Here is a 15997-nt window from a genome sequence, read left to right as displayed (position 1 = left end):
ATAATTTTTGTCATGTCATTTGAACATCCAATCAGAACAAAGTTATAATGCGCATGCGCCCGGTCGCTAGGTTTTCCCATATAAAATTTCACCGTCATTACGCCCGTAAAGAAGTATAACTTCAAAAAAATTAAGTAAAATTTGTGCACCCCATACAAATTTTATGGGGGTTTTGTTCCCTTAAACCCCCCCAAACTTTTGTGTACGTTCCAATTAAATTATTATTGTGGCACTATTAGTTAAACACATTATTTTTAAAACTTTTTTGCCTCTTAGTACTTTTTCGATAAGCCAGTGTTTATCGAGATATTTTGAATATTTGTCGAATCCACCACATATTTGTATATGGTTAAGTACGGTTATAGAGACCTGTTAATAATCTGAAAATTTATTTATAATTTACATTTTTAGGTATATTTTGAAAAAGAAGCTACATCTCGATAAAAGGTGACTTATGAACAAAAGACTAAGAGACAAAAGTTTTAAAAACACTGTGTTTAACTAATGGTACCACAATAATAGTTTAATTGGAACGTACACAAACATTAGGGGGGTTTAAAGGAACAAAACCCCCATAAAATTTTTATGTAAATATATTGAAAAAGAAGCCGCATCTCAATAAAAACTGGCTTATCGAAAAAATACTAAGAGGCAAAAAAAGTTTTAAAAACGTTGTGTTTAACTAATGGTACCACAATAATGAATTAATTGGAACGTACACAAAAGTTTGGGGGGGTTTAAGGGAACAAAATCCCCATAAATTTTTTATGGGGTGGACAAATTTCACTATAATTTTGTTTTAAGATGTTCCTGACATAAGAATTATACATGTCCATTTTCAATAAAAAATCTCTAATAGTTTTCGATATATTGAAAAAAATCGATTTTCATTTTGTAACTTCAAAGGGCTGTAACTTTTTTTGTGAGCACATTTGTACTAAGGTAAGTTAGGTTCAATCGAACTATTTTTGACCCCAGAATGTGTGGTATAATTTATGACCATTCTTTTCGGGACACCCTGTATAATATAGTCAAAGAAACAGATAAGCTAAACGAAAAGAAAAACCAAAAGAGATATATTAAAATGAAGATCATATTAAAATTATTATTTCAATATCCTTTTGAACACGATCATACTGTAAGCACCTTTCTGCTAAACGGAGACGGCTTGGGAAGGGATAATAATTTAATGAAACCCGGTTACGGAGAACAGACGAAATGATTGTAATTTTTACTATTCCTATAATATCTTCTATTTACTTACTAACTTCCTATAAGTCTATCTCTTTCCCGACGACATTGTGTTTGTTTAAGTCAGATTTAATCGATTGGAATTTTCGTATATGTATCTTTTTTTACTTTTTATGATTGTTATATTTTCCTCCTCTCTCTCTAGGCAACAACACTGTTACAACCTGTCAAAACATTTACCTGTAAATTAAGTTTTTTAATGCAGTTTTTAAAATCTAACTGACAATAACACTTTACAAATAAATTCTAATGTTAACTTTTTGTTGTATTATTATTTAAATATGTCATAATCAAAAACATATAATATTTTAAACTATTAAAAATCTTAAATAGTACATCTGAAGCCACCTTTAGCGTAAAATACTTTAGAAAAAAGGTTATATTATTTGGCAACACTGTACAAATGTTAAGTGCGCATGCTCTTTCTCTAATGCGCATACTCCAAGGGTTTAATAGTCGTTCTCTTTCATTCGATTGGGCGGCTATTGCAGTTCCGATAAGTTCGCGTAATTCACTACACTGTTCTTTGGTAAGTTTTCTAATTCCAAAGTTTTTCCTTAATTTAAGTGTCATCGGTGCCGAAAAAGTAGGTATTTTTAACAATATGTGAAATGTTTATATCTTCTTGTTCAAATTTTTATAGTAATTTGTCTAATTTCGTTATTTTCTTGGATATACCTCTTACGTAAATCCAAGTCGACTTTGTACAACCCGGCCATTTCCAGTTCTTAGGATACCTACTTTTCCATAACAAATAAGTTATTAAAGACAATTAGAAAGCATTTAATAACCAATTAATGTACTGTTAATGTTTATTTCACTTAGTTTTTAAGTACACTTTCTGCTTAATCCTTAATTTGAGTTACGTAATGCTGAACTTTACGTATCTCCTATGACTTTGACAGATGTACTCGGCTGCCATTTTCTTATATTATACTTCTTTTTAGGCTTGTAGATAGCGGACGTGATATAAAATACAAAAATGTTTGCCTGTGCTAGACTGATTGCCCCTGCCACCAGAAGCGCAGTAAGTATAAAATATATTAATTATAAAAACTTAAGACCTTTAAACATCAACTATTATGTAACTCCATAGGCTGGATATTGGATTAAGTTTTAGTCGATTTTCTTAAGTACTACTCATATTAGGTGCTTAATTTACAACTAGAACTGTTCCTGGGTGCCTTTGGAACAATCTTTGCATTGTTTTTCTGTAAAAGTTTTGAGTTTTACACATTTTCTGTAATCCTGTGATCTTGAGTTAACTTATTACACAATGAAGTACCTATTCCCTTGAGTTCTCATTGAAGCAAGTTGTTTCTTATCTTTTTATTCACATTTGTATAATTTTTTTGTGAATATAATATGACCTAAGTACTCCAGTCGAAGGACAATGTTACAATGAATGTAATTCATTCTTACAGTATTCAATTCCAGTTCTTTTATTATAGTTTTTGGTGCTAACAAAAAAAAGGCTGTAAAAAACTAGGGTTATGTAAGAGTAGTTTAATAATCAGCTCCAGACCTCCAGAGATAAAAACAGTAACCTTATATAATGAAAAATGACCAAATCTTGATAAGCCTTAACTGATAATTTTTGCTCATTTTTTATTGTTCTCAATGTCCAATACTATAATCACTTTATCTATGAGATGTTATATAATTTTAAATGTTAATGTTTCTTTTCATTTCTTCTTGTATCTGTTTTATCTTTCCATACAGCTTTAACATGATAATGTTTAAAACCTTTTCCTTTTTTGAACGATTTTCAAATCAGTGTAATTAGCATTGATCTAGCTAGACCTTTGGCTAGATGATGGTTTGTATTTTTGTATATCTGATACCATTGTCATATGGACGAAGTACAGTAGAACCCCGCAAATTCGAATTAATTGGGGGGACAGCCTGTTCGGATTTCGAAAAGTTCGGATTATCCGAAAGTTAGCCTTAACTAGTAGTTCAAAGCTTTCATTGTGATTTTGAGTAGCCAAACGTTCTCGCAAGAGTGTGGACAATATTTTTGGACTCAAGTTGACTACGAGAGAACCAAAGTAAGTTTGTGTTTAACCTTTATAAACACTTTATAAACCTATATATTAAAGTATAATATTTATTTTTAACAAATTTTAAATGTCAAAGTCCTAGTAGGTAATCCTACATTGTCCAATTTTCTGGCTTTACTCTGTATAATAAACAAGTTTTTAAGTTTTTCTCTTGAATTTTAAAATTTTTTTCACTTTCCGTTGGTTCGGATTTGCCGAAAGTTCGGATTCGCGGGGTTCGAATTTGCGGGGTTCTACTGTATTCACTGTTATTCTGTCTTACGCCTTTTTCTTACTTATTTTCAACATATCTGTCACCATTTTTCTCCTTATATTTTTTATGTAGACTTTACTCTACATCACGTCAACTGCACTCCTGTAGAAAGTGACACACTACAACTACCTCAGCACCATAACTAATGAAGAATGAATTAAAACCCAGGGATAAGAGTGCATCACAAAAAGCTAGATTCAGTTTCAACTCGATGCAGGCCTTCTTCAAGAGACACAACCTCTCTCTTGGTATGAAAGTAGGAATGCTGCAATGCTACATCTTCTCTGTTCTTTGTATGGTGTTGAATCATGGACCTTGAACGAAGATATGTTTAGAAGACTGGAAGCATTTGAGATCTAGCTATATCGGAGAATACCTAAAATCCTATGGACTGACCTAGTCATAATTAACGAGGTCCTCAGAAGAATAAAAAGAACCAAGAGGTACTGATCCCCATTAAATTTCGAAACTTCAGAATACTTCAGACACATGCAAAATGAATCTAGACATGTCCTGCTACAAGGAAAAATATTTGAACAGCTAGGCCCAGGAAGAGGAAGCACATCCTGGCTGATACATTTGCTACCGAGGAGGTATTTAAGTTACATCCTCAGACCGGCTATTTAAATTGTCATTATGTACTGTGCTATCCCTGTCTCAAGGGTGACATATTGGTCTATGCGAAAAATCGATGTGTCTCATATATGAGCTGCCCCAGATAATAAAAGGATTACTAGAATAATTGCCAACATTCGTCATAGATCAAGAATATTTTTTCTTTTCTATTCTTAGGTCTCTATACCCTTTTGATCATATTCATAACTGATTTCGAACATATGTCTAAATCATTATGCTTGTTTCATCTCTACTACTTTTATGGACAGTTTTTATCATAATAAGTAAAAAGCTTAATGTCTATATGAAATATTAGTTTTTTTTTTATTTTTGAGAAAGACTATTTAAGATTTTTATTTTTGAGTGTCAGTGAGCATCAGCTATTTACTTCAAGAATCTCCTTTCATAGTAAATGTCTTATTTGTTCCGATTATCTTATTTTTATCATTGTACTAGTGATGTAACAAATATTTTATTCGCCTTTGTGAATATTTGCATGTTTTTGCATATTCGCACTCACGAAATTTGTGCGAATGTTTTGCGAATATGAAAACCAGAAAAAAAATAATTTTAAGATAATATTAGGTTAATAAAATCAAAATCTATTCACTTCTCATCTTTTTTTATTAAGAAATGGTAACTTAACCTCAAACATGCAGCTACTCAAATGGAAATTGCAGGACACAACAGCAGACAAAGAGACGGAAGATGGAATGAAACGATAACTCACTGGAGACCTTGGGACTACAAAAGAGGATGGGGCAGACCACAGATTCAAGGAGATGGTCGAATGACCTAAAAGATGCGCCGGGAACAGATCGACAGCATTAGCACTAAACCGAGAAGAGTGGAAAAATAACCTTAAAAATAAAATAAAATCACATTATCAGCCTTCACTTTCTTTCATTATTTGGTGTAATATGTAATAAAGCTTAAGATTCAGATTGATCTACACTAAATATCAATTAACTTTTCATTATAAATTTAGGAAACATTACAAAAATAGAAACAAATTTAAAAAAAAAAACTGAGTATTCGCATCCGCATTTGCAAATGTCGGTAGCAGATATTCGCGAATGTTCAACAAATGACATTCGTTACATCACTACATTGTACAAAGCATCAAATTATAGTAATATTCTAACCTAATTTTTTTTGTTTCAGCTCGTTGCCAACACAAAACAATACTTGAGGCCACTGAGCAGTGTAGTAAACCAAAGTCAAATACAGGTACAGAATGTGCAACAACACAAGCAACCTACCCTCCTCCCCGCTATCCGCAGTTTCCAAACTACACCAGTCAGCAGAGACATTGACTCTGCAGCTAAATTCATTGGTGCTGGTGCTGCCACAGTTGGAGTAGCTGGATCAGGTATGTAAAAGGGAAAAGAGGGTCCAAATATAATGTTTTGTCAGTTTGTCATCTTTGTGATTATTTTATATCATTAATATGCAATAAAATGCAAGGTTTTTGTCTAGTTGGGCTCATAAAATGGGAATTCAAAAGTAGACGAAATTCACAAGGAGACTGTAAGAGACATGTTAAAGATTTGGCTCATATGGACATAATAACATGGCAAAAAGTGCAAAAAAAAGATTTGTCATTGCTGAAAAGCTTGAAACTTATAGTAAATTATTGTCAAACAATAGAAGAGAAAAAATAAGAAATTTTGATAATAAATATTAAATTATATGGTCAAATTCAACTCTCAGGAATTCCCCATGATGCAACAGTTAATATTTGTAATTAATACATATCAGGAGTTTTAAAAATACGTGAATTAAATCAGTTTCTAGTAAAAATATACATAGCAAGATGAAACCTTCGAAAGACAGAAATTCTCATCTGTGATTATACAAATAATGTAAATAAAAAAGCAATAGTTTGCAGAAATAAGTTGAAAAAAAAGACTACAGAAACACTTGTAAGAAAAACAAGTAGATGCTGATCATGAATTAGGTTGTGAGATAAGTTCAGATAATCAGAAGATGGTAACAGATCTCCAGATACCAAGGTTGACAAAAACCAAGGTTTTTTGAAAAAACCAAAAAAACCAGGTTTTTTGGTTTAAACCAGGTTTATTTGGTTTAAACCAGGTTTATTTGATACAAAGTATAATAAGCCTAAATACTTTAAAAATGAATAAATTATGTTAAAAAATAATAGTAGTAATCAATGAAAAAAATTATTAAGACAACTTTTATTTTTATTTACACACACACAAAATTAATATAACAAAAAAAACATCTTCAAACGTAATAATATTCAAGATAACTAAGTTCGAAAGTAAAAAATAGAATTTATTTATCTTAATTTTCTTGATTTGCGGCAGCTGTAGTAAAAACTTTAAATAAAACCACCAGTTTGGAGGCTCAATAAAAATAAAAAAACCAGATTTAAACCAAGGTTTTAAGCATGTTGGTTTAAAACTACCAACCCTGCCAGATACTGAACAGAATGGTGATTAATCTAGAGCAGGATTCCACAAAGGATTGTCTAGCCAAAGATAATTATGAGATAAAAATTAATGTTGCACTTTGACAAATGTTCATAAAAGTTACAATTTATTTAGACAGACCTGGTAAAAATTTCTGTATTCACAAAAATATTTAATTTCACTGAATTTCAGAATATACTGGGCATTTTTTGTGCTTTATTTTGATTCTAGTGATAATTGAATCCTACTCATAAGATCTACTGCTTTAAATTCAATAGGATTCTTCTATACGCTAAGAGGAAACCATTTATTAAGTTTCAAAACTCATGAGACCTCTCCTGGGCAAAAATAATAAGAAAAAAAGAGATTGACTTAACTTTCTATTTTTAATAACAGGTAATTATCATTCAAAAAATTAAAATAGAAGAATTATGGGCCCGAAAAGAATGGAAAACAGATAAATGAGAAGAAAAATGAAGCAGGAACCAAAAGACATGATGAAGGGAGAAGATGTAGTTAAAGCGTAGAGACAGATTGCTGGTACACATAGAGAGAAGGAAAAATGACCTACTGATAAAGAAGGTCATAGATGAAAGCCAGAAACTAAAAGACCAAGGGTAAGAAGCAGAGAGAGAAGGGAGGACCAGGTCATAAGAAATATAATCCTGGAAGTGAGAAACTGAAGGGAACTGTACACAGATCAAAATGAATGGAAGAAAATGATAACAAAAGCTAAGTCATACAACAAACTTTGACAATGTACAAGAATGTGGAGTGATTCACCACAATAACCAAATCAGAGAGCTCTAAGTAAGAGCAGCAAACATTCCATCAGAAATGACATGATGATCCTTTAAAAACATTAAAAACAAGATGGGAGACAAAATTTTGTGACAAATTCACTCAAGTTCATCTTTAGATCAATGCAAAACAATTCATCAAGTTTAAAGTTTTTATTCAAGAGAAAATAGTTACCAAGAGTAAGCTCTATTGATCTCAAATTCAAGAATAATCTTTGTTGTATCACACAAGAGTCATATGCACACTTTTAAAACCTAGGATTTTTCCTTCAAGAAAAAGAAATGCCATAATTATTGGGTAAAAAACCACTATTACTCAGAAACTCAATATGGTTTTCTATGGGTTTATGTCAAAAAGGACCTATGTACCAATTTCACGACTAGTCTTGCAACAGTCCAGCCTAGAACACATTTTCAATAAGGACCTGCCAGGTCCTTAATAATTACAAATTAACAATTTATAAAAAATTAAATACGACGAATTGTGTTATAACTAGAAACCTCAAGTCAGAAAATTTTATAACAAAAGATGGTCTAAGACAGGAAGGAGGACTAAGTCCAACATTGTTTACTTTTTTATGGACGAAATAATTAAAAAATGTAGTCAGAAAACAAAACACCTATTTGTATACAAAAATTTGCAACCAATTGAAATATCAGAATGTGCTTTTGCAGATGACATCGTTATAATGGCAGCAAAAGAAAAGGACCTACAAGAAAACTTACAAACGTGGAATGAAATATTAGAAGATCGCATGAAACTAAACCTAACAAAAACAAAAGTAATGGTAGTAGCAGAAACTAAAGAAAACGTGAGTATTCAGATCAATGGTATACATATACAACAAGTTAAATGCTTCGAATACCTGGGTGTAAAAATTGAAGATTCAGGTCAACAAGGTTTAGAAATCGATAAACGTCTAGAGAAAGCAATAAATTCATATTATGCAATGAACACCACTTTTATAGGAGAAAAGGAAATAGCGCAAAGTACAAAAATGAAAGTATTTAAGGCAATATATAGACCCATACTCACCTTCTGTTGCGAATCGTGGACATTAACAGAGAGGCAGAAAAGCAGAATACAAGCGACGGAAATGAAGTACCTAAGAAGAGCGAGAGGAGTCACAAGACTTGACAGGGTAAGAAATGAGCAGATAAGAGAGGATCTGGAGGTGGAATCAATCTTAGAATTCATAGAAAAAAGACAAATCAGCTGGTGGGGACATTTACAAAGACTAGGGAAGCGAGAGTAAATATCAAGAGGAAGAGAGGAAGACCAAGAGAAACATGGGACCAAACTATTGGAAAAGTTCTACAAAAGCGAGGCAAATCCTGGAAAGAAGCAAAAGTCTTGGCACAAAATAGAAGTCAGTGGCGTAAATTTATACACAATATCTAAGTTATTATTGAAATACCGACACCAATATGGTAGAAGGGAATTTGATTATACAGGGTGTCCTAGACTAATTCACCCACGCTATATCTCTTAAACGAATAGAGATTTTCGAATGGGCCAAAAGTGGTATATTCTACTTGTAATACACTTTAATATGGCGTAGAAAAAAATCATCCCCTAAATATTCATCCCTTAGTTACAACCCCTAACTTGTAATTTTTTTAATAGCACCCTGTATATTTTTATATAGTTTTGGATGTGGTCTTCTATCGTCTATTCAACACATTTTTTAAAAATAAAATCGGTTTGTAAATAACCAAGAAAATATCAGTTTAGTTTTGTTAATTATGCGTCCCAGACTAATTTATCCAGGCTATATTTCTTAAACGAATAGAGATTTTCGAATGGGAAAAAACTGATCTATTACATTTGTAATACACTTTCATATGGTGTAGAAAAAAATCATCCCCTAAATATTCATCCCTAACTTACAGGGTGCTATTAAAAAAAATAAAGTTAGGGTTGTCACTAAGGGATGAATATTTAGCTGATAATTTTTTTCTACGCCATTTTAAAGTGTATTACAAATGTAATAGATCAGTTTTTGTCCCATTCGAAAATCTCTATTCATTTAAGAAATATAGCCTGGATAAATTAGTCTGGAACACATAATTAACAAAACTAAACTGATATTTTCTTGGTTATTTACGAACCAATTTTATTTTCAAAAAATGTGTTGAATAGACGATAGAAGACCACATCCAAAACTATAAAAAATATATACAGGGTGCTATTAAAAAAATTTAAGTTAGGGGTTGTAACTAAGGGATGAATATTTAGGGGATGATTTTTTTCTATGCCATATTAAAGTGTATTACAAGTAGAATATACCACTTTTTGTCCCATTCAAAAATCTCTATTCGTTTAAGAGATATAGCGTGGGTAAATTAGTCTGGGACACCCTGTATATATATATAAAAAATGAAAAAGGTCGATGAAGAAATCAGCAATTAATCTACAAATAAATTTACTGATTTGCATGGTTTATGCCAAATGAATGCAACATACGTCATTTACCACTTTACTCTAATACAAAGTTATGATCTTTTTGAGTTAAATACAGTGGAACCTCGATTATCTGTCTCTCCATTAACCGTCACCTCTGTTAACCGCCAGGGTCCGTACATAAGTTGTATTGACTACATAAGCAAAAATTGAGTCAATTCATTTTGTTTGAGCATTGCATAAGTCAAACGAATTGTTTATTTTTGATGAGGAGGCAAACAGCTATCGATTTATGACAGATGATCAATGAAATGGCAACAGAGGTGGATGAAACAGATTGAGAAGCTGACACAGACTTGGAATTTGATGGTGGCGATGTCGACGATGCCATTGTCAAATTTGCGTAAATAAGCTAGAAAAGCTGCGTCACACATGCAACAATTCATCGAGTGGCATTCTCGACTACTCGAGATAAAGAAGCCAATAAAATAGATTGTATGATCTTACGCCGATTAAGAAATTCAGCCGTTGCAAAATGTGAAGCAACAGTACAACAATTGAAAAATTTCCATTGGATTTTATCCAAATTGATTTGACTGTATAAACACAAACCCCTCTTATATTGTCAAACAAAGCATACAAATAAAATTTTAGAGTTGTACTATAAATTTTTATTTTTTTTTTAATGTTCTGTTAACCGTCCTTTTGATTATCTGTCATATCCTTGGTCCGGTGCCCTGACGGATAATCGAGGTTCCACTGTAACTAATTTTTCTGTTCTACTAGTAATTTGACTTGCACTAACTTAAAATTTTCATGAATGTGACATAAACTATTTATGATTTCTACATCTACTTTTCTAAGTCTCTGTCTCTTCTTGTCTACACTTCTTTGTCTCTTTATTTTCTTGCCTATGCTTCTTCATTTTTTCCTTTCTCTTGTTCACACTTCTCCTTTGCGTCTTTATTTTTTTGTCTACACTTTTTCTTTTTCCCTTTCTCCTCTTGTCTATGCTTCTCCTTTACTTTATTAGTACTTTACTTTAGTAAAGACTACTTTTGCTTTTTACAGAACAATACTTCTTAAGTTAAGAGATTTCGTACATTCTTATATTTTTTAATTACTCATAGAGGTGTTGTAATTTTTTGATGATAATCATTGTTTTAAAAGAATGGAATGATTTTAGGTATTGGTATTGGAGCTGTGTTTGGTTGTTTAATTATTGGATATGCTAGAAACCCCTCCCTGAAACAACAATTATTTTCCTATGCCATCCTTGGATTTGCCCTTTCCGAAGCCATGGGCTTATTTTGCCTAATGATAGCTTTCTTAATGTTGTTCGCCCTTTAGATTTACTAGTTTTAAGAAATAAATTTACTATTTTTTTTATTGAATCGATGTTTAATTAATAAAGTATTACTAGAATGTTATGAGTTGTTTAAAAAAAATGGTACGTTTGTACACATTACAGTAAATTTTTTAATTAATATAGATGATAAATAAGTCTAATAAATATATACAAATTAAAAAAAATAATGTTTGGAAAAATGGCCCGAACAGTGACAGCTAAATTAATTAAATTATAGAACGACCAAACGATAACAACAAATACTATGCTCAGGTTGATCAATGGCTTTATTTTTCCTACTGCTACATACACAGCTGAAACGTGGAGTCTCAAAAGCAACAATAGATGATCAAAGTCTTCGAAATGTGGGTCTATAGAAAAATTCTGTAAGCCTATAAAAAAATTTGTTAGAGAGCAGGCATACTCATAAGAATGCTAATGGAATGGTTAAGACCACCAAAAAAATCAATATCAAACCAAAATCATGGAAGAAGTGACAATCAAAGAACAAATATATGAAAAGAAAAGTTATTTATGAGAAATCATGCAGAAAATAGTTGAAACCATGAACACACTTCATTTAACCAATTCGCTGCCGATCACGTGCCAGCATGTGATATGGTTACTTCAGTCCGGGGCCGTTCATATGCCAGCAAGTGACATGGTTACTTCAGTCAGGTACCGTTCAACAGAATGGCTCCTAGCTGAGTTCTATCCTCTTCGATCGGCAGCAAATGGGTTAAACTTTGCAGGTATCTATGAGGTAGGCCCCAAAAGTATCTGATTTTAATTTATAGTAATATTTATTCTTATTTGACTCAAAGATAAAGTAATCCCTATTTTAGCTACCATTTTGCCAAAAACAGTTGCACAATGATCAGTGAATGTACCAGCATAATATTATCGTGATAAACAAACCAATCACCACATGCTCAAACATGGAGTCATTTACTTTCCACTCCTTCGCACAATTCTTTTTGATCATAGAGCCTAGAAATGCTTTACCCCTCTGAACATGTTCTGTCACCACTTCTCTGTCGCTTGCCTTTATCAAAACGATTATCTCTTCATTCAAGCTTTTTCAATTTTTTATTTACAAGCAATCTTTTCAGATTTGGTAACACATAATAAACGGAGGGGGCCAAGGGCCAAGTCAGGAGAATAAACCACATAAGAAGGCAATTCCAACTCATGAATGTTGCCATTGAGTCTGTACATTGTCGTGTCATTGTCTCTGAGAAACAACACTCTATTTTGTTCCTTAAGTTTGTCCAATAAAGTACAATAATAAACTACTGTTAGTTACCTTTTCAAGGTAGCTTATTAAAATTATGCCTTTGAAATCGCAAAATACAGTGTCCATGACCCTTCTGGCCCATTGATAAACTCTTGGCTGCTTCAGAGTACATTTGCCAGCTTCATTCCACTGCCCTGCATTCATTCAGTTCTCTGGTGCATACTAGTAGATCTAGGTTTTTTTAACAGTTACCAATCAATGCCAAAAGGCTGAAGGATTGCACTTCATAAAAGTCCAAACACTGCTGAGAAGTGGTCACACGATTATGTTTACGGTCAGTAAAAGCGGCACCTATCGGCAGAATAATTTTTTCATATCCAAAGCTTAGTTAAAAATATGACCAGTGCGCTCTTTACTAATTCTTGTGGCTTCTACCAATTTGCATACCTTTACTTTACGACCGGCTAGAGCCTCTTCGTGGACTCCCTCACATTTTTTGCTGTATCTTCATCAGTGGGCCGTCCAGTAAGTGGTTCATCAAATGTAACTATATAGTCATTAAAAAATTCACAGAACCAAAATTTGACAGAGAAAGAGCATTAGTCTCATATTTGCCGTTTTACATGTCAGATAATGGTTAATGGCACATCAAAAATCGTTTTTGTCCATATATTTTATTTTTTATTTTATTTATTAAATAGACGGGATCACCCCATTACAGCATTATAATAACATTATATTTTTAATCTAATTTATCTTACAACTACACTTTAAAATACAATACTTAGAAATAATTCTAGAGTTTACTATAAATCATGGTTTTAAATTGATTTAAACTTAAATTAAAAGGATCTATATCACAGTGACTATTTAAAAATCTTAAGGCCCTATCAAATGGATTATTGCAGGCGCATAATTGGTAGCATGGAAGTTTATATGAAAAAGTTCAAAAGATCTTAGTCTATGCTGTGGATTATTGAAGCTTATTTTACTTAAAAGTTCCGGACATTGAATTAAATTATTTAATAATTTATAAATAAATACAGAATCAAACTGAATTCGTCTGTTATAAAAGTGTTGTTAGATGTAATCTATCTAAAATTACTTTTTCGTCTGTATTTGCAACTGGAATTCCCATTTTGTAACTGCAATACCTAAGAAACTTATTCTGAACTTTCTCAATGGAATTGATATACTGGTCATACATATGATACCAGACTAGCGTGCCATATTCTGAGAGCGTACAAGAGAACAATACACAACTTTCGTTACATCAATTGGGAACTCGCTACAGTTTCTTAATGTAAATCCAAGAAGTTTAAGACCTTTCAATATAATCTATGAAATATGGTCATTGAAATTATTGCTTTCATTAAAAGTGATGCCCAGGTCTCTAACTTGATTTTTATATCTTAAGTTAACATTATTCATAAGATAGTCATATTGTTTATTCCCCCTAAAAAAACTGATATAATAGCATTTATCGATATTTAATGTAAGATTATTCTGTATACTCCAGTCCCATAACCTGTCAATATCCTTTTGCAATATATGTATGTCAGCTACAAATTTTATACATCTATATAACTTTAAGTCATCTGCAAAAAGTAAAACTGATGATTCAAGATTAACAGAAATATCATTTATAAAGAGATTAAATAGTAATGGTGAACAGTGGCCTACTTGGGGGACACCTGATAAAACCTCAAATGATTCAGATAGGAAATTAAATAGTTGCACCCTTTGTTTTCGATCCTTTAAAAAACTTGATATCCATTATATATGTCAGTTTTTCAAACAATCCAACATTATGCAGCTGTAAAAAATATAGTAATGGCCACATCGCGCTAAAATTGGACAATTGAGTCTAAAAAAAAATTAGACTTTCTAGAACCAATGTTTTTTTTTTAGATTGTAGCGCCTCAATAGGCAAAGGAGGTTATTTATGAGACCAGATATGTTTGAAGTATGTTAGTAAATTCTTTATGAATTCTTATTCAATTCCATTCTCATCGCAATTTAATTGTTTTATTTTCAATGTTATTTTTTTAAATATTTATTTTTATAATATGGAGCTTCTATTTATTGTAAAATGTATTGTTCTTGTAATTAAAAGTTGTAAAATATCTAAATTATTTTTTATTGTTTCAGGAGCTGGTATTGGAACAGTGTTCGGTTCACTCATCATCGGTTACGCCAGAAACCCTAGCCTAAAACAACAACTCTTCTCATACGCCATCTTAGGGTTCGCCTTGTCCGAAGCTATGGGTCTCTTCTGTCTTATGATGGCGTTCTTGTTATTGTTCGCCTTCTAAATAATCGGCCTTTACGGGCAACATCATCTTATTCCACCGTTCGTTACGTCAACACCATGTAACTCATATTTTTAACTTAAATAAAATTCAATAGGACTTTTATTAATTTAATGTGCGCGCTCTGGATGAATATGTGTCCAATTCTTTTCATTTCTACTAACATCGAGAGAATTTGGGCTTACTTTCAACGAAGATTGGCATGTATTTATTAGAGTCTGTCATGTGTGTTTTCTAGGAAAATGGAAGCAGTAAACCTATTGTACATTGTTAGAAATTTTATTATACAATCCTTAGTCCTCTATAAGCATTATTCTTTTTTTATAAAACTCCGTTATATATACGATCAGAGCTGTTATCAATTATTTTTAAGGATAATAAATTGTTTTCATTTTATTTATACCTACTTTTTACTATACTGGATTCAATTAAAATAGCAATAAAGAAAGATACTTAAAATTTAATATTTTTGACCAGTTTTACTATTTGCTTAAAATATATTTTTTTGGGGTTAGTACGATAGAAAGAGAACTAAAAAACATTTTGCTAAAAATGAAATTTTATTAAACAATGAAGTCCATAAAAACATCTATTATCCACTATAACTTTTCCCATGCGTCACGATTCATTTTCAAACAAATTAAGTCAAAACATAAAGTGAAACATACGCCGATGTGTATATACATTTTGTATACTATATACTACGCACATTGGCGTACCTTTCACTTTATAAAATATAAAGGAAAAGATTCCTCTCATTGGCTGTATACCATAATAAAAACTTACTAATGAAGTAAAAACCTCACATGTAGGTAGGTGGTATATAATTTATTAAAAAATTTTTTTCTAAAAATGATCCAAGATGGATAAAATCACAAACGTTTTCGGACCAATCAGTCCATCATCAGGTGGTAGAAACTTCAGATCCAAAGTAGTTGGAACTAGCTACATATTTAGGTCAAAAGACCTTAATGTAATAATAATTATGCCATTTAGGCTACAAAAATGTCGACAATAAGTCGATGTCACAAAAAATTAAATTGCAACGGTATTACAAAGTGGTCTTCATCTTGGCCTCAAACTGACAGACTAAAGTATGACTTTAGTCTGTCAGTTTGAGGCCAAGATGAAGACCACTATGTAATACCGTTGCAATTTAATTTCTTGTGACATCAACTTATTGTCGACATTTTTGTAGCCTAAATGGCATAATTATTATTACATTAAGGTCTTTTGACCTAAATATGTAGCTAGTTCCAACTACTTTGGATCTGAA

At 31.8% G+C, this 15997-nt stretch overlaps 1 protein-coding gene across 2 annotated transcripts; it reads left to right on the top strand.

Moving 5' to 3' along the window:
* Window positions 1-1598: 1598 nt before the first annotated feature.
* LOC126884769 (ATP synthase lipid-binding protein, mitochondrial) lies at window positions 1599-15117 on the top strand. Of its 2 annotated transcripts, none has more exons than XM_050650987.1 (4): window positions 1599-1780; window positions 2199-2278; window positions 5347-5554; window positions 14561-15117. In XM_050650987.1, exons 2-4 carry the CDS (start codon window positions 2234-2236, stop codon window positions 14722-14724), a joined length of 417 nt encoding a protein of 138 aa, XP_050506944.1. In that variant the 5' UTR covers window positions 1599-1780; window positions 2199-2233; the 3' UTR covers window positions 14725-15117. The 2 variants fall into 2 exon arrangements, with proteins under 2 accessions (XP_050506944.1, XP_050506946.1); XM_050650989.1 differs by having other exon boundaries at window positions 1740-1837.
* Window positions 15118-15997: the final 880 nt, after the last annotated feature.

Source organism: Diabrotica virgifera, chromosome 5, assembly GCF_917563875.1.
Source record: "Diabrotica virgifera virgifera chromosome 5, PGI_DIABVI_V3a".
NCBI classification, from domain to species: domain Eukaryota; kingdom Metazoa; phylum Arthropoda; class Insecta; order Coleoptera; family Chrysomelidae; genus Diabrotica; species Diabrotica virgifera.
Note: the sequence above shows the minus strand (reverse complement) of the source record. Positions and strands in the feature narration are given on the sequence as shown.

Coding starts and splice junctions, on each gene's coding strand:
- LOC126884769 (XM_050650987.1), top strand. CDS start 2,234: ATGTTTGCCTGTGCTAGACTGATTGCCCCTGCCACCAGAAGCGCA. Junction 2,279..5,346: donor CCCCTGCCACCAGAAGCGCA/GTAAGTATAAAA, acceptor TTTTTGTTTCAG/CTCGTTGCCAACACAAAACA. Junction 5,555..14,560: donor AGTTGGAGTAGCTGGATCAG/GTATGTAAAAGG, acceptor TTATTGTTTCAG/GAGCTGGTATTGGAACAGTG.